This window comes from Carcharodon carcharias, chromosome 30 (assembly GCF_017639515.1).
Source record: "Carcharodon carcharias isolate sCarCar2 chromosome 30, sCarCar2.pri, whole genome shotgun sequence".
NCBI lineage: Eukaryota > Metazoa > Chordata > Chondrichthyes > Lamniformes > Lamnidae > Carcharodon > Carcharodon carcharias.
In genome coordinates this window covers 16525522-16544279 of record NC_054496.1, presented here as the reverse complement: position 1 = coordinate 16544279, position 18758 = coordinate 16525522, and the positions used below count along the sequence as shown (strand labels likewise).

The 18758-nt window shown below is 43.9% G+C and overlaps 1 protein-coding gene across 10 annotated transcripts in view; it reads right to left on the bottom strand.

The window, feature by feature from the left end:
- The window catches only part of LOC121271327 (dedicator of cytokinesis protein 7-like), a 151893-nt gene that overhangs the window by 74996 nt on the left and 58139 nt on the right, over positions 1-18758 (bottom strand). For all 10 annotated transcript variants that reach the window (XR_005941704.1, XM_041177261.1, XM_041177255.1 and 7 more), the window contains exons 11-15: positions 17702-17858; positions 14801-14925; positions 13466-13559; positions 11961-12123; positions 1258-1375 (exon numbers count right to left, since the gene is read on the bottom strand). Coding sequence is in view for 9 of the 10 variants with exons in the window: in XM_041177261.1 (XP_041033195.1) it covers positions 1258-1375; positions 11961-12123; positions 13466-13559; positions 14801-14925; positions 17702-17858 (657 nt within the window). In the remaining variant the exon portion in view is untranslated. The remainder of the gene's footprint in view (positions 1-1257; positions 1376-11960; positions 12124-13465; positions 13560-14800; positions 14926-17701; positions 17859-18758) is intronic.

Sequence of the window (18758 nt, the reverse complement as noted above, 5' to 3'; positions counted from 1 at the left end):
GCCCATTAAGCTCTTGCAAAACCTGAAGTGACTTAGTTACTTGCACTATAATAAGCATGGTCTGGTAAATGGCTGCATTTGCTGTCTCACCCACACAGCCATCCAAAATCCAGTACCTCGTGGGAGTAAGTAGCTACTAAAAGCTGATATAATTGCCTCAATCATTAATTTTTATGTTCTTTAATATAATTTGGTACTACTACAGGCACAGCGTGTACTTCCTGTTAAGTATCCAGTGTTCAAAAATGCACAAACACAGTGGAAAATCAATTACATTACTCACAGTATCCAGAGGTGTCAGATTAGAATCTGTGAAAGGAACATACTGACTCACAATAGACACGGGGGGATTCACAAACATTGACTTAAATGTTTGACATGAAAAGAAATTTATTTCCCCAAACCACACTTAAAACTCTATAAAATGCAACTCCAGGCGAACACTGCTCCCATTCTCTAGGAATGCTCTCACACTAAACAGTATACAACAAATAGACGATCTCTCTCACTTCTGGCTTCTAATGCCTCTGCCCTTTTTAAAAAAATTGATATTAACTACGTTTATGGCTTTCTGAAACATTCCCTTCATTCTTCTGAGCTGCAGATACCCCAATTGACACATTCCTCCTCGTGATCTTCAAATCAGGACTTTGCTGTGCTGTCCTGCACACGTTATTTCATAGCATCTTAATGCTTTGGGGCTAATACTGAGGGAGTGTCGCATTGTTGGGAACGCAAGGCTTTGAGACATTAAAGCCCGCTTTTCCAGTTGTACTGAACACTGAAGATTGCAGGTCACCATTCTGAAAGTAGGGAGTTCTTGCTGTATGCTGGACAAGATCCCTCCCTTAACTAAGACCGACAGAAATAAATTCATCACTTCACTATCTGTGGAATCTTGCTGTATGCAAAATGGTTGCTGCTTTTGACAGTATAACAATTGAATAACTTGCACATAGAGCAGTCTGAGATTTGAGAAATCGGGTAAGTTAAGAAATCTGGCTTTTCTTCTTTATTTCTTCTTCTAAGAGTTGCCCTGGCCTTGGGAACCCAACCTTGATATTGCTTCCTGATTTAGCTCGCATTATCTTTAACTGCTGTGGTGCTCTGTTATGGGCCCTTCTCTTGGGTTTCTCAATAATAAATAAGAACTACATTTCTTTCTGTGATACATACAATACCAGGTATTGCATTAGAGCCTGCTTGAGAAAGAAAGTTGCTAAGACCCCCCCCACGTTAATGCAAGGCATTTCTCACCGGCATGGCATTGTTGGGGTCCTCCCCTGCCATAAACTGGATTTTCACTGTAATATTCCGTACAGACCCCTGGCGGCTGCTGAAGTTCAAACTCTGTGGGTAGACATATAGTAGATTCCTAAAAGGAAGTAATGAGAGTGATGAGTGCAGACAACGTACGAGCCATGAACCAGACTTATAGAGATTAGCTGTCCCATTCCATTAACTTTGCTGTGCTACAAATTTATCCATGTATAAAAGAGGAGGTGCAATCTCTCACTCTCTCAGACACGGGAAACAGGACACACCTACAAGATGTGTCTGAAGCATGGAAATAAGACATAACCTGAATAGCAAAGTGAATGAAGAAACACCAAAAACTGTAAGAGCACCTCAATTAAAGCAAATCCTACCTGGCTATCACTTGAATCACACATATGACACAGTGCCATTTACAGTCATAAAGTTGGCTTTACCTGACTTCTCAGATCAAAACCCACAGCAATAAGAGTGTTGAATATAATGATGTGGAGGGGGGCAGTGTTGACAAAGAGAGATGCTGGACAGATATTTTTTAGTGAAGGCCATTGTGGGGGAATGAAAGATAGAGGAGTGCATGATATTTACTAAACATTGTGTCTGGCCAGAAAGACTGCAGTGGTATCTTCTGATTTTGTACATTCCTATGGCTGCAACGCTTTAAGAATACTGGCAGCAACATAAAGGCCGGATCTATTCAATATCACACCAATGTTAGGCCAGCTCCCTTTCCTTCAGGGACTTGGTTACATCCTCTCAATCAGCGGCATGGCAGGTTCAACTATCCTTTGTCGAACCATCAGAATAATTTGCAGTAATCTACTGAAGAGGCAGACAACAGGAAAAATAAATAAATGAAATAATTTTACTAAGTGGATCATACACAATGCAAAACTAAAATAAGCCCAATATTAACTCCATTACAGTATATTCCAATAAAAAACAAACATTTCTAATCAACTTGAAGCCATTCTTTCAGCTGCCTCTGCTGCTTCTCATTTCTCATGCACCTAAACAAACCTTACCTCAAGGCTTTCCTGCCCGAGCCCTGAACTCACATTGCTCTCTAGTTCCTCGCCTACCTGTCCTCATGTCCTGTCCTATCTCAGCTTGTCCAAGAGACTCACCCTTGAAACCATTCCCACTAAGCTGCTGATTGTTCAACTTCCCTTCATGGCCCCCATGTTAGCTGACACAAATAATTCTCTCAAATATTTGAAAACTGCTGTCATCACCCCCTTAGCAAAAATCATACCTCATTTCCTCTGTTCTCCCTAATCATTAAATCGTCTCCAATCTCCGTTCCCCCTCAAAGTTGTGAAGGATATTCTTCAGGACTCTGACAGAGGTCCTTCGCTTCCTCTCTGCTGCTTTGACATAAGAGGCTACCAAGGCTGAAAATTCTGTGGTAAGTAACTCACCTCCTGACCCCCAACAACACGCAAGAAGCTCAACATCATTCAGGGCAAAGCAACAAACTTGATTGGCACCCCATCTACCAGCTTAAACATTTACTCCCTCCACCACCAACACACAGTGGCAGCAGTGTGTACCACCTACAAGATGCACTGCAGCAACTCATCAAGGTTCCTTCGACAGCACCTTCCAAATCCACAACCTCAGCCACCTAGAAGGACAAGAGCAGCAGATGCATGGGAACACCGCCAACTGCAAGTTCCCCTCCGAGTCACCCACCATCCTGACTTATCGCTGTTCCTTCACTGTCACTGGTCAAAATCCTGGAGCTTCCATACTAACAGCGCTGTGGGTGTACCTACACTACGTGAATTGCAGTCGTTCCAGGTATCTTTTCATACCATTAGGGATGGGCAACAAATGCTGGCCAAGCCAGCAATGGCCATATCCTGTGAAAGATTTTTTTTTTAAATGAACTCTAGCAACAGATTCTCTTGGTATCCACACACCAGTCAGCCAAGGATCTATCTTTGGCCCTTTCCTCATCTACACAGTACCCTTTGATGACACCATCCAAAGTCACAAGTCAGTTTCCATGGTATGTTGATGACATTCTCCTCCACCTCCAAACTTCTTTTCATCCCACCTGTGATGTTATACGGCTCCTCCAACATCCAGCTTTTGGAAGAGTTGCAATGTGCTCCAGCTGGAACCGAGAAGGCCAACGCCACTTCGTGTATAAATTCATTGACGCTAATGTAAAACAGATGCCTAATCATCCAATGTGGCAAGTGACATGCATGCAGATGTTTTGAGGTGGATGCGCAACAACTAGTGTATTGATGAAGGCCCAAGTATGGGCGTTGAGAACCCGCTCCTAAAAGGCACATGAGGCCCTTACTCAGCATGTATAGGGCCTAACACCTGTCTGAGACCCCATTCCTGAAATCGGGCTATGTTGAATGCGGCCAGAAGCATCCACTTAACAAGTGTTGACCAAAATCTTTTGTCCTTTTCAATAGAAGCTCCTTTTAACTTAGCTGAAATTAAACTTTAATGCAGCAGCGCAGTTAAAAACCTGTCCCTGTTGCACACGTGAACTGAAAGCTAGTTGCCAGAAACACCAAGGCAATAACAAGTGGTGACAACAATAAAAGCATAAATCAATCAGAACCTTATTACCAGGAGGAATAATAGAAGAAGAATAAAAGAGGAGCTGAGATTGTGTTTGAGCATGTAACTCTAACTCAATCTTGAGGCGTGACTATGCACAGCAAATATTCGGTTTGACACTTCTTGTCATTGTGGAAACCCCACCTGACTAACACCGTGGCAGCCACTGATGTCTGATACAAAATATGTTCACCAGATTATCATGTTGGCTCCCCGCCCACTGACCCGCATCTTTGTTTTGACAGGTGGGAGAGTGCTGCCTTACCTCAGGTCCAAAAAATGCCTTTATTAACAACTCTCCCTGATGAAACTATGCATAGCAGAGAAGAAACTGTACTGTAAAAACTGAAAGTATGGTATGGCCTGACACTGAAGTATTTCCACGTCACAGTCATACCCAAAGAATGAATCACACCCTCAAACACACTCTCATCCCTTCTGTTATTCTTCTTGATAGAGAGATTTTATTTGAATTATGTCATAGCAACAGGAGGCGGCCATTTAGCCCCTCAAACCTGTTCTGCCATTTAATGAGATAATGGCTGCTCTGAAACCCAACTCCATATTGCTGCATTTGCCCTTTATCCTTTAATGCCTTTGAATTACACAAATTGATATATCTCAGATTTAAAATTAGTAATTGATCTAGGATCATTTGCTGTTTGCAAAAGAGTTCCAAATGTCTACCACCCTTTACATGTGTTTCCTAATTTCACTCCTCAAAAGGCCTGGCTTGAACATTTGATCTATGCTCCCTAGTCCTAGACTTCCCAAAAAGCAGAAATAGTTTCTACCTACTCTAACTGCTCCAATTAATATCTTGAAAGTTTTGATCAAATCACCCCTTTATCTTATAATTCCAGGGAAGAAAACCTACTTTGTGTAATCTTGATCAATGCTGTGCACCACACTTAGGAAAGATATATTGGCCTTGGAGGGAATGCAGCATAGAGTGATATCTGGAATGACCCTTGGAGTCCAGATGTCATTCTGGCAAATCTATGCTGCACTCTCTCCAACACCAATATATCCTTCTTAAAGTGTGGTGCACAGCATTGATCACAGTACTTTAGGTATGTATTGTGTGGCTGAAGCATGACTTCAACTCTTAGTATTCCAGTCTTCTCAATATAAAGGCCAGCATTCCACTTGCCTTTTTGATTATATTTTGTCCCTCTTTGCAGCACTTTAATAATCTGTGTACCTGGACTCCCAAAAACTTTACAACACTATCACTAGTATCACACACTGTAATCCTAATTCCTTGCATTGTGTTATGGAGGAACCTATAAACGTCAGTACAGTTTAGCAAAACCAATCTCTTAAAATGCAAAAACCTAGGGACTTCCTGATAGTATAGCCTCTTTAACTCATTCTCAAAAATGCTCTGTAATGAATAAGGATCAAATGTATAAGAGAATACTCCCTTAGAAACAAACATTACTCATGTACTACATCGGTAAGCATCACCTGACGAGTAGTTAACACCCGCTGAGGGTTAGGGAGTTAACTGCACTCAATATCTTTTTTACTCTGGCAAATGCTAATACCTCTCGTCAATTATCCTGGGGGTACTTTTTTTTTTAATGCTGCACATTGGAACAGGAACACTTACAGCAGCCCTGCCATCACTTCCAACTTCAGGTAAATGCACAGGAACAAGCCTGTGTTGCATTTGCTCCAACAGCCATCTCTGCTCAAGGTGCCTGAAGGACTCCAGTACGACAAGTACCATACCCAAAACAAACAACACTCCAGGCACCATGTTAACCTAGATTTACATTTCTGTGGAGAAGGTCCATTAAAAGGTACACACATACAGAACAGATGCAGCTCATTAGCGATTACTGGATTATGTTAACATACACTTTCATAAAAGTTCTGGTATGATAGCCAAGTGGTTATGGTACTGGGCTTGTAACCCCAAGATCAAGAGTTCAAATCTCACAATGGCAAACTATGGAACAATGTGACTTCATCTGAAACAGATAGAAACAGGTTTGTACTCGAAAGAGTATCAAGAGTTCAAATCTCACAATGGCAAACTATGAAACAATGTAACTTCATCTGAATAGGAACAGATGGAAAACGTGTTTGTACTCAAAAGAGTTACACTTTCATAAATACACGCTGCATTTTAGGTTTAACAGTAATTAATCAGAATTGAGATGTCAAACCTGCTGCTGGTTCTAAAATTTCTGTTCTTTTACTTTTAATGAGGTTTTGTGAGACCATCTGCATACTGTAATAATTTGTCACGTTTCTGACTTCCCTGACCCACAGAAATGTGCCAGTTTTTTGTAGTGCTCTCAGAAACAATCATACCTTGTTGCACTCTCACTGTATTTCAGACCAAAATAAATGCATCAGGTCAACTTTTGTTGGTGATACTTTTCTCAAAACCATGTTTTCAAATTGTGCCCGAACAACAATGATGTGATAACAATGCACACCGTTGTTAATGTGCAAATTGGCCAACAAATTTAGGATCTGAAAGGTTATGCCATAAGAGACGAATCCCCAGAATTTGCAGTGATTTACAATGCTCCACTGATTGCTCTGTACAAATCACATCATGCCCTTTGCCTGCCAGTTATTTTTTAAAAATTGCTTGATTTGCACTTTAATTACCCATTAAACTCACCACAAAAAGTTATGTCTGGTGATTAACGGTGCAAGTACCCTTTTAATGAGATAATAATTGTTAATGCAATGTCAATCAACATCTCCAACCCAGAAGAGGACACAATTCAAAATGGAGTCTCATTCCTTCAGGTGATAAATTGTTAATGATTTTTAAAAAGTCAAATTTATTTATTTTTTTTCTTCATGATTCAGTCTCTCTTTCCTTCTCTTTATTTCTTTACCCGATTTGATTCAAACGCACCCTATTTCATCCTCAGGCATTTGCGTTTCTTTCTCAATCCTTAAACCTCATTGAATAAGGAAATACACTGTTGACTCTATCATTCACTGAGTTCCCACATGCCACACTGCCCTCAGCACACTATCAGCTACACATTCAGAAAATTATGCTGCAAAAATCTCAAGCTGAAGGGTGGAGAAGAAAAGTCTAATGAGCGGTGGGATGCCCTGCTTCAATGAGATACGGCCCATTAGCTTTGTAAATTTGCTATGGGTACAATGAAAATTAAAGGCAAGTGGCCGCAGAGATTCAGTACCTTCGGCAAACATCATTGGAAATGTTCAAAGCTGAGAAGTTGCAATATTGATTTGCTGCCACCAGAGGGCTCTCTACCCCAAACTCTGAGGACCTCTAGAGGCCGAATGGCAGTATTACCTTTTTCCAACACCACACTGATCTCCCGAAACCACCTGTACACTATAATATGGTCACAATACACCCAAATACCTTCCGTGGATGCAGCTTCTGAGGTTCCCACTTGCATATCACTTTCACTCAATTCTGGCATTTAGTCAGACAGTCACAGATTCAAGACCCAATCTAGAACTTGAGCGTATAAAGCAGACTTGGCACACTGATTCAATGTTGAAAAGACAAACTTGCATTTACACCGTGCCTTTCATGACCGCAGGACATCCCAAAGTGCTTTCAGCCAATGAAGTACTCTCAAAGTGTCATGGCTGTTGTAATGTGGGCAAGGTGGCAGGCAATTTGCACACAGCAAACTTCCACAGACAGCAATGTAATAATAACCAGATAATCTATTGTAATGATGCTGTTTGAGGGATAAATGTTGGCCCAAAACACGGGAGAACTCCCCTGCTTCTCTTTGAAATAGCACTGTGGGGTTTATTGTGTCTACCAAGCAAGTACCTCTGTGCAACATCTTATCCAAAAGACTGAAGGAGTGTTGTAGTGTCAGATGTGACATCTTCTAGATGAGATATTAAATGCAGTCCTTAACTGCCCTCTCAGGTAGGCACATGTAACAGAGCTAAAACCTCACACTATATTTTTATGAAATATTATATGTCAACATGTCTACTTCCTAAAATTAAAAAAATTGGACAAAGACTTTAAAAAAAGGCTGAAGCTAGTTCTGCCTGTAACCCTGAACAATAGGAGCTAATCTAGCAGCATCAAGAAGTTTGTGCCTCGTTATCTTTGAAGAGACAATAATGACTCTGTGGACTGCAGAGGCCAAATTCAAAGGGAACTTTACAAACGTCTTTTACATTTCACAAGCCAGGCCTGGTCAACGGAGGCTACTAGTCAAAAACAGAATTACCTGGAAAAACTCAGCAGGTCTGGCAGCATCGGCGGAGAAGAAAAGAGTTGACGTTTCGAGTCCTCATGACCCTTCGACAGAACTTGAGTTCGAGTCCAGGAAAGAGCTGAAATATAAGCTGGTTTAAGGTGTGTGTGTGGGGGGCGGAGAGATAGAGAGACAGAGAGGTGGAGGGGGTTGGTGTGGTTGTAGCAACAAACAAGCAGTGATAGAAGCAGAATATCAAAAGATGTCAACAACAATAGTACAATAGAACACATAGGTGTTAAAGATAATATTAGTATTAATATTAATATTGGTGATATTATCTAAACGAATGTGCTAATTAAGAATGGATGGTAGGGCACTCAAGGTATAGCTCTAGTGGGTTTTTTTTTTTTATTTTTTTTTATATAATGGAAATAGGTGGGAAAAGGAAAATCTTTATAATTTATTGGGAAAAAAAAAAAGAGAAGGGGGAAACAGAAAGGGGGTGAGGATGGGGGAGGGGACTCACGACCTAAAGTTGTTGAATTCAATATTCAGTCCGGAAGGCTGTAAAGTCCCTAGTCGGAAGATGAGGTGTTGTTCCTCCAGTTTGCGTTGGGCTTCACTGGAACAATGCAGCAAGCCAAGGACAGACATGTGGGCAAGAGAGCAGGGTGGAGTGTTAAAATGGCAAGCGACAGGGAGGTTTGGGTCATTCTTGCGGACAGACCGCAGGTGTTCTGCAAAGCGGTCGCCCAGTTTACGTTTGGTCTCTCCAATGTAGAGGAGACCACATTGGGAGCAACGAATGCAGTAGACTAAGTTGGGGGAAATGCAAGTGAAATGCTGCTTCACTTGAAAGGAGTGTTTGGGTCCTTGGACGGTGAGGAGAGAGGAAGTGAAGGGGCAGGTGTTGCATCTTTTGCGTGGGCAAGGGGTTGTGCCATAGGAGGGGGTTGAGGAGTAGGGGGTGATGGAGGAGTGGACCAGGGTGTCCCGGAGGGAGCGATCCCTACGGAATGCCGATAAGGGGGGTGAAGGGAAGATGTGTTTGGTAGTGGCATCATGCTGGAGTTGGCGGAAATGGCGGAGGATGATCCTTTGAATGCGGAGGCTGGTGGGGTGATAAGTGAGGACAAGGGGGACCCTATCATGTTTCTGGGAGGGAGGAGAAGGAGTGAGGGCGGATGCGCGGGAGATGGGCCGGACACGGTTGAGGGCCCTGTCAACGACCGTGGGTGGAAAACCTCGGTTAAGGAAGAAGGAGGACATGTCAGAGGAACTGTTTTTGAATGTAGCATCATCGGAACAGATGCGACGGAGGCGAAGGAACTGAGAGAATGGGATGGAGTCCTTACAGGAAGTGGGGTGTGAGGAGCTGTAGTCGAGATAGCTGTGGGTGTCGGTGGGTTTGTAATGGATATTGGTGGACAGTCTATCACCAGAGATTGAGACAGAGAGGTCAAGGAAGGGAAGGGAAGTGTCAGAGATGGACCACGTGAAAATGATGGAGGGGTGGAGATTGGAAGCAAAATTAATAAATTTTTCCAAGTCCTGACGAGAGCATGAATCATGCTCTCGTCAGGACTTGGAAAAATTTATTAATTTTGCTTCCAATCTCCACCCCTCCATCATTTTCACGTGGTCCATCTCTGACACTTCCCTTCCCTTCCTTGACCTCTCTGTCTCAATCTCTGGTGATAGACTGTCCACCAATATCCATTACAAACCCACCGACACCCACAGCTATCTCGACTACAGCTCCTCACACCCCACTTCCTGTAAGGACTCCATCCCATTCTCTCAGTTCCTTCGCCTCCGTCGCATCTGTTCCGATGATGCTACATTCAAAAACAGTTCCTCTGACATGTCCTCCTTCTTCCTTAACCGAGGTTTTCCACCCACGGTCGTTGACAGGGCCCTCAACCGTGTCCGGCCCATCTCCCGCGCATCCGCCCTCACTCCTTCTCCTCCCTCCCAGAAACATGATAGGGTCCCCCTTGTCCTCACTTATCACCCCACCAGCCTCCGCATTCAAAGGATCATCCTCCGCCATTTCCGCCAACTCCAGCATGATGCCACTACCAAACACATCTTCCCTTCACCCCCCTTATCGGCATTCCGTAGGGATCGCTCCCTCCGGGACACCCTGGTCCACTCCTCCATCACCCCCTACTCCTCAACCCCCTCCTATGGCACAACCCCTTGCCCACGCAAAAGATGCAACACCTGCCCCTTCACTTCCTCTCTCCTCACCGTCCAAGGACCCAAACACTCCTTTCAAGTGAAGCAGCATTTCACTTGCATTTCCCCCAACTTAGTCTACTGCATTCGTTGCTCCCAATGTGGTCTCCTCTACATTGGAGAGACCAAACGTAAACTGGGCGACCGCTTTGCAGAACACCTGCGGTCTGTCCGCAAGAATGACCCAAACCTCCCTGTCGCTTGCCATTTTAACACTCCACCCTGCTCTCTTGCCCACATGTCTGTCCTTGGCTTGCTGCATTGTTCCAGTGAAGCCCAACGCAAACTGGAGGAACAACACCTCATCTTCCGACTAGGGACTTTACAGCCTTCCGGACTGAATATTGAATTCAACAACTTTAGGTCGTGAGTCCCCTCCCCCATCCTCACCCCCTTTCTGTTTCCCCCTTCTCTTTTTTTTTTCCCAATAAATTATAAAGATTTTCCTTTTCCCACCTATTTCCATTATATAAAAAAAAAAACCCACTAGAGCTATACCTTGAGTGCCCTACCATCCATTCTTAATTAGCACATTCGTTTAGATAATATCACCAACTTTATCTTTAACACCTATGTGTTCTATTGTACTATTGTTGTTGACATCTTTTGATATTCTGCTTCTATCACTGCTTGTTTGTCGCTACAACCACACCAACCCCCTCCACCTCTCTGTCTCTCTATCTCTCCGCCCCCCACACACACACCTTAAACCAGCTTATATTTCAGCTCTTTCCTGGACTCGAACTCAAGTTCTGTCGAAGGGTCATGAGGACTCGAAACGTCAACTCTTTTCTTCTCCGCCGATGCTGCCAGACCTGCTGAGTTTTTCCAGGTAATTCTGTTTTTGTTTTGGATTTCCAGCATCCGCAGTTTTTTTGTTTTTATCTCGGAGGCTACTAGTCTGCTGGGACAAAGGACCTGCACCTTCCCTTCCAGATTTTTACTTGTTGAACATTAACAATCTCAAGAATGCAGATAAAGGATCATACAACCTTGTCAAAATCGAAAAGGGCAGCTGAGAGTCATGTGACATGACACCCTAGCTGGAAGAACCAGTTATACTGTCTTGCAGTACTGCCAATCAGTCTGCCATTTTCCATCTAGCAAGCAGCAGCTCAGAAAAATGGTCTGGTCCAGTTGAATACCTGCCCTGCAGCCACCACTCCACCCATCTACACTGCTTCTACTGAAATTTCCAAACTTTTGTACTACAGCCTACAAGACTAATTATTCTTTACATCATGGAAGTCACCTCTACAGGAAAAATGAATTATCCAGCATCATTCTTCAACCTGTTGACCACTGTGAATTCAAAAAGAACTTCACTGGCTACGAAGCACTTTGAAGAAGAGGAAAGAAACTAAAAAAGTTGTATTTAATATAACATCTTCCACATCCTCAGGTTGTCCTGAAGTATCCATAACCTATGGCCTACCTAGATATGTGGTTACTGTTGCATAGTATTAAGAAGTACAATAGTCCATTTGCGATCAGCAAGTTCCATAGACTTTCTGACATCCTGAGGATGTTCAAGGTGGATACAATATTAAGGAAGTTCCCCACCACAGACACAAGGTAAAAAATATTCTAACTGCAACCAGCCCTCTCCCTTGCAATAGGGATGACGGCATTAGTAATGTTGTACTAAGTATGATCAAGGTTGATTGTTACCTGTATGTAGTGTAGGGCACATAGACCTCCCTTGCTGGGAACTCCAGGATCTCTTTTGTTGGGCGGACTCGAGGATCTGGGTATGGTTTGACATGGAGCAGCTCAGGAGAGAGGCAGTAGTGTGGACTTTCAGGAGCAGGAGATATATCGATCTTTAATTGAGCTATAAAAATAGACCACATACTTTTAAGATAAACCAAAGAAATACAGGAAGTGTGAAGTTACAGACACTCCCTCCGTCCCTTCTTGAACCACCACAGTCCATGAGGTCTAGGGACACCCACAGTGCTGTTAGGGAGGGAGGTCCAGGATATTGACCTCAACGATAGTGAAGGAACGACAATACAGTTCCAAGTCAGGATGAGTGATGTTGGAATTGCACTCATCTAGGCAAGTGGGGAGTATTCCATCACACTCCTGACACGTACCTTGTGGATAGTGGACAGGCTTTGTTGAGTCGGAAGGTGAATTACGCACCACAGAGTTCCCAGCCTCTGGGAACCCATCCACCACCAATGCATAGAGCAGCAGTGTGTACCATCTACAAGATGCAGTGCAGCAACTCACCAAGTCTCCTTCAACAACACCTTCCAAACCAGTGACCTCTACGCGGTAGAACAAGGTCAGCAGATGCATGGGGACATCATCATCCTTAAGTTCTCTTCCAAGTCACTCAACATCCTGACTTGGAACTATATTTCCGTTCCTTCATTGTTACTTGGTCAAAATCCTGGAACTCCCTTCCAAACAGCACTGTGGATGTACCAGCACCACATGGACTGCAGCAGTTCAAGAAGGTGGCTCACCACCATCTTCTGAAGGACAATTATGGATGAGCAACAAATGGTGACCTGGCCAGCAACACTCCCATCCCATGAAAATAAAATAAAAGACAGTCACTCTCACCTCTTGAATTCAGCTCTTTTTCCCTGTTTGGACCAAGGCTGTAAAGAGGTTTGGATCTAGCATCAGTGAGCAGGTTATTGTTGAGCATATGTGCTGCTTGATGGCACTGCTAATGACACCTTCCATCACTTTGCTGATAATTGAGAGGCGGCTGATGGGGCAGTAACCGTCTAGACTGGATTTGTCCTATTTGTGGACAGGGCATACCTGGGCAATTTTCCATACTGTCAGATGGATGCTAGTGTTACAGCTGTGCTGGAACAGCTTGGCTGGTTCTGGAGCATAAATCTTAATGACTATTGCTGGGATCATGTCAGGGTCTTTGCTGTATCCAGTGCCTTCAGCTGTTTCTTGATTTCACGTGGAGTGAATCAAATTGGCTGAGGACTGGCATGCTGCTGGGGACCTCAGGTGGAGGGCAGAACATATTTAACTTATTGCTCGTCAATACCAGGTCCAACAAGTTAAATAATTTTAGTTTCCACAAAAGTAGCAAAGTGTGCACTTGTTCACTTTCTCATTGCATAAAGCTATTGTAGTCATCTGCTGCAACCCAATATTCCCTTTGCACCTTTTACTCTTCAGGTGCAGAAAGTTACCTGTCACTGGTCGCAGTCTCCGCAGAACAGATGAGGGTCTCCTCATGTCTGCCAGGAACTTATACAAGTCTTCATCGCTTAAACGGTCCCCTTCCTGATGAAACACAAAGACAGTGATCCAACATCAAGGCCTCGGCTCAAGAACGGTTCCTAAGACTTCACCATTAGGACAGGAAAGAAATAAAGTCAAGCTCTCCTGGACAAAAGATTTGAGAACTTAGTCAGAAACCAATACTAACAGTAAGTTGCTTTTATTCGGCATTGATGGGTGTGTTACAGTACTTGGGGCAGGGGGCAAGGGTAGCAGATTGCCTAGCATTTTCCCCTACAATTCACCCACACCGCCATGCCTACAATTCACCCACATCGCCATGCCTACAATTCACCCAAATCGCCATGCCTACAATTCACCCACATCGCCATGCCTACAATTCACCCACATCTCCATGCCTACAATTCACCCACACCGCCATGCCTACAATTCACCCACACCCCATGCCTACAATTCACCCACACCGCCATGCCTACAATTCACCCACACCGCCATGCCTACAATTCACCCACACTGCCATGCCTACAATTCACCCACACCGCCATGCCTACAATTCACCCACACCGCCATGGCTACAATTCACCCACACTGCCATGCCTACAATTCACCATGCCTACAATCCACCCATATCGCCTTGTCTACAATTCGCCCATACCACCATGCTGTTATTGATGAAATTATGAACTGACGTACACAATTTCAGGATACGGACATAAGTCCCTTTTGACATTCCACATGGGTATATGTCAAAGTGAACCCAACACAGCAAAATGTACACCAAACTCTCTTCTTGATGTTCACAAAGCTCATGAGCTAGGAGGAAGGGTCAGGGAAGTTTAAGCCTCATAGTCATCAAGAAATAGGGAGCTAAAGGAGGTGAAAAGGAACCACAATGAAATGTCTCGCACATTACAGACATCCGATGGGCCCAATGGCTTCCTGTGCTGTACTACTCTATGCTTCTATTAAATGGCACTCGCTGGTCTCCCAAGACATTGCACAAAGAGGCTGTAATCTCAAGCAATGACCTTTAATCTGCTAACGTGGCCCACGTACTCCTTTCAAGATCATGTTTCAACTCAATTAATGAAACCATCTGCAGTCATTAGTAAGCAGTTTAGCTCATTCAGGAAAATAACTTCTGAACTTCAGCCTCCAGGTGAGTAACTGGCTTTCTTTTTCTTCCCCAAGTAAGAAGATGTTCGTGTCTGGGCCCCAATGAAGCCACATTTGTTTGATTTGGGCTATTTATTTTGGCCTTAAAGTCTCTATTTATCATGTACCTGTTTGAAGAAGTTTGTGACAGTCAGGGTAGCTGGTCTGAAGTTGGTGTAGTTGCAGGTATCATCCCCAATGCTCATCCGCTCCAACGTCCTTTTCTTCCGGTCTGTCCATGTTCCCTTTCGCTCTAGAAAAAAACCACAATAAAAGGGTATAGCACCTGTTTCCCTTCATTACTACTACTGGTGCCAAACGTCCCCCTTCAACATACAACCAGTGAGGCCCACATGACCTATGCCAGTTCTCGCTCTTCAGCTGGAGCTCTCTATTATTACCTTTCCCCCAAATCTAATCAAATATTTATTAGGTTCCTTTTAAAATAGTGTTACAGTCTCTACTTTAATGGCAACATACCAAAACAACTTCCTGTTCTAATGACCTACAGTGTAAGATTCTGAGCTGGTCCAACATCGTAAAATAATAAAAGAGATAAAAACAAAAAACTGCGGATGCTGGAAATCCAGAACAAAAACAGAAACAGAAATATCTGGAAAAACTCAGCAGGTCTGGCAGCATCGGTGGAGAAGAACAAAGTTGATGTTTCGTCTCAAGTGAAGGGTCATGAGGACTCAAAACGTCAACTTTGTTCTTCTCCGCCGATGCTGCCAGACCTGCTGGGTTTTTCCAGGTAATTCTGTTTTTGTTTCGTAAAATAATACATTCACTAGCTTGGATTTTCTAGCTGGATGAAGCCATGACATCAGTTCGACAAAGCTATATTGTAAGGTTTCAAAGTCAGAGTGGCTTTCCTAAGCCAGTACACACCCAGCTACCTAACTTAGGAGCACATTAGCAAACAGAGCCTGCAGATTTAGAGAAACACTCAGCCTTTATTCACCAGGGAATAGAATTTGAACAGGTTCAGCGAGAAACTAAGGGAGAGGCTAATGTGTATCCAGAAAATCCTTGTATTCAGATCCCTCCAGGGTCTCATCCCTCCCTAGCTCTGACATCCTCTAACTCTGAGAATCTGGCACTCTGGCTCCTTGTGCATCTTCAATTTTTGTCACACCTTCAAGTGTTCTAGACCCTAAGTTCCAGAATTCCCTCCTAACCCTCACCACCTCTCTCTCCTCTTAAAATGCTCCTTAAGACCTTTGACATTGGTTCTTCCTGTCAGTGTGAAGCAGAATTTACCAAGCGTTGGATGCTTGCCTGCTGATGGGAATGTGATTTGGGATTAGACTGTTGTGAGGCGGGTTAGTTTTACCCATTGGGTGAAGTGTCGTTGCAACAATAATCCTGCTGGATACAAGAGAAACTGTAGGTTCAGACTTGTTCACCTGTCCTAATATCTCCTTATGTGGTTCAGTGTGAAATTTTGTCTGATGATACTCCTGTGAAGCCCATGGGATGTTTTAGTGCATGAAAGGTGCCAACCAAATCCAACCCAGCCAATTACCGCCCCGGCATCCCGATGGAAGGGGTCATTGACAGTGCTATCAAACGGCACTTAATCAGTAATAACCTGCTTATTGACACACAGTTTGGGTTCCACTCGGGCCACTCAGCGCCTGACCTCATGACAGCCTTGGTCCAAACATGGACAAAAGAACTGAACTCAAGTGGTGAGGTGACAGTGACTGCTCTCGACATCAAGGCCACATCTGACCAAGTGGGGCAACAAGGAGCCCTAGCAAAATTGAAATCAAAGGGAATCGGGGGGAAAACTCTCTGCTGGCTGGAGTCACACCTAGCACAGAGGAAGATGGTTGGGGTTGTTAAAGGTCAATCATTACAGTTCCAGGATATCACAGCACGAGTTCCTCAGGTTAGTGTCCTTGGGCCAACCATCTTCAGCTTCTTCATCAATAACCTTCCCTCCTTCATAAGGTCAGAACTGGGGATGTTCACTGATGATTGCACAGTGTTCAGCATACTTGTGACTTCTCAAATATTGAAGCAGTTCATGCCCACTTGCAGCAAGACCTGGACAATATTCAGGCTTGGGACAATAAATGACAAGTAACAATCATGCCACGTAAGTGCCAGGCAATGACCATCTCCAACAAGAGAGAATTCAACGATCACCCCTTGACATTCAATGGCATTACCATCGCTGAATCCCCCATTATCAATATCCTGGGGGTGACCATTGACCAGAAACTGAACTGGACTAGCCACATAAATACAAGAGCAGTCAGAAGCTGGGAATTCTGCAGCGAGAAACTCACCTCCAGGCATCACAAAGCCTGTCCACCATCTACAAGGCACAAGTCAGAAGTGTGATGGAATACTCCCCACTTGCCTGGATGTGTGCAGCTCCAACAACACTCAAGAAGCTTAAAAACATCCAGGACAAAACTGCCCGCTTGATTGGCACCCCATCTACCACCTTCAACATTCACTCCCCCCACGACTGATGCACAGTGGCAACAGAGTGTACCATATATGATGCACTGCAGCAACTCACCAAGGCTCCTTCAACAACACCTTTCAAACCCACAACCTCTAACATCTTGAAGGACAAGGGCAGCAGATGCCTGGGAACTCCACCATCTGCAAGTTCCCCTCCAAGTCGCTCACCACCCCAACTTGGAACAATATCGCCATTCCTTCACTTTTGCTGAGTCAAAATCCTGGAACTCCCTCCCTAACAGCACCATGAGTGTACCTACATCACATTCACTGCAGCAGTTCAAGAAGGCTGCTCACCCCCACCCTCTCAAGGGCAATTAGGGACGGGCAAAAAATGCTGGTCCAGCCAGTGGAGCCCATAGCCCGCGAAAAATATATAAATGTAAAACTGTGTGGTTGGAAAGATTGATCCTGAAATTCACGCTGATACCAATATGCACTTACTAACGCGGATCTGACTTGAGTCAAACAAACCACTTAATAGATCTGACTTTGAAAAGGATCAGCTTGAGCAGGGCAGAATGGAGCTATGTGTAGTATCTCACCGCTTTCCGAGTCTGAGGAATCGCGCTCCAGGCTCCCGGCACTGCTTACAATGTTCATGAGGTGGATGGCAGTCCAGGCAAAGGGCATTCGGAATTTACCCAACTTGTTGCAGAACTGCTCTGCCTGATTCTTCAACTTCTCCACTTTCTCCTTGTGCTGGGCAGGTGACACAAACAAAGGAAACACGTGTTCAACAGTAAGCTCCAGGTAAGTATTCCGAGAGTGGCAAAGGGAACATCACGACAATAAGATAGACAGAGAGAGAGAGAGAGATACAGATCGATGAAGAAAAATTTAAAAAAGGAGAGAATTGAAAAGTAGCAGACAGCTAGAAGACTAGCACAAAATTGTATTTCATAAACACCATTACCTTAAAAATAACTCACTTGTGAAATAATGAAGGTAAATGCAGCAACCATATGGGCACAGCAAAATCCCACATTTAGTAATGAATCAATGATAAATTAATCTGCATTTGGTGGTGATGGCTGAGGAAAGAATATTGGCCAGGATGCTGGGAGAACACCCTGCACGTCTCTGAATAGTGCCGTGGGATCTTTAACATCCAAGTGAACTGCTAGAACAGGCTCATGGGGAAGGGTTCCTCTGAAATGCAGAGCCTTGAACCCATCACCTCCCAAATCCAAGGTATATGCCACAAACTGACATATGCTGGGGAAAGGGTCTTGAAGCAACAATGCAGTACTGTAAATGTGTCTTATGCCAATGTGAGCATTTAGCAACTATCAACATTGCGATGCCAAGTTTTAGAGAGGCATCATACAGCAACAAACCATGCCATGTTTCGCTGAGGTTCCATTCTCAACCTTACTACACAGCTAAAACAATTATCAAGAACATAGAAAAATTGGAGCAGGATTAGGCCATTCAGCCCTTTGAGCCTGTTCCATCATTCAATACAATCACTACTGACCTTCTACCTCAACTCCACTTTCCTTCATTGTCCCCATATTCCTCGATTCCTTTAGTATTCAAAAATGTATCAATCTCAGTCTTGGGTATATTCAATGACTGAGCATCCACAGGATGTTGTGG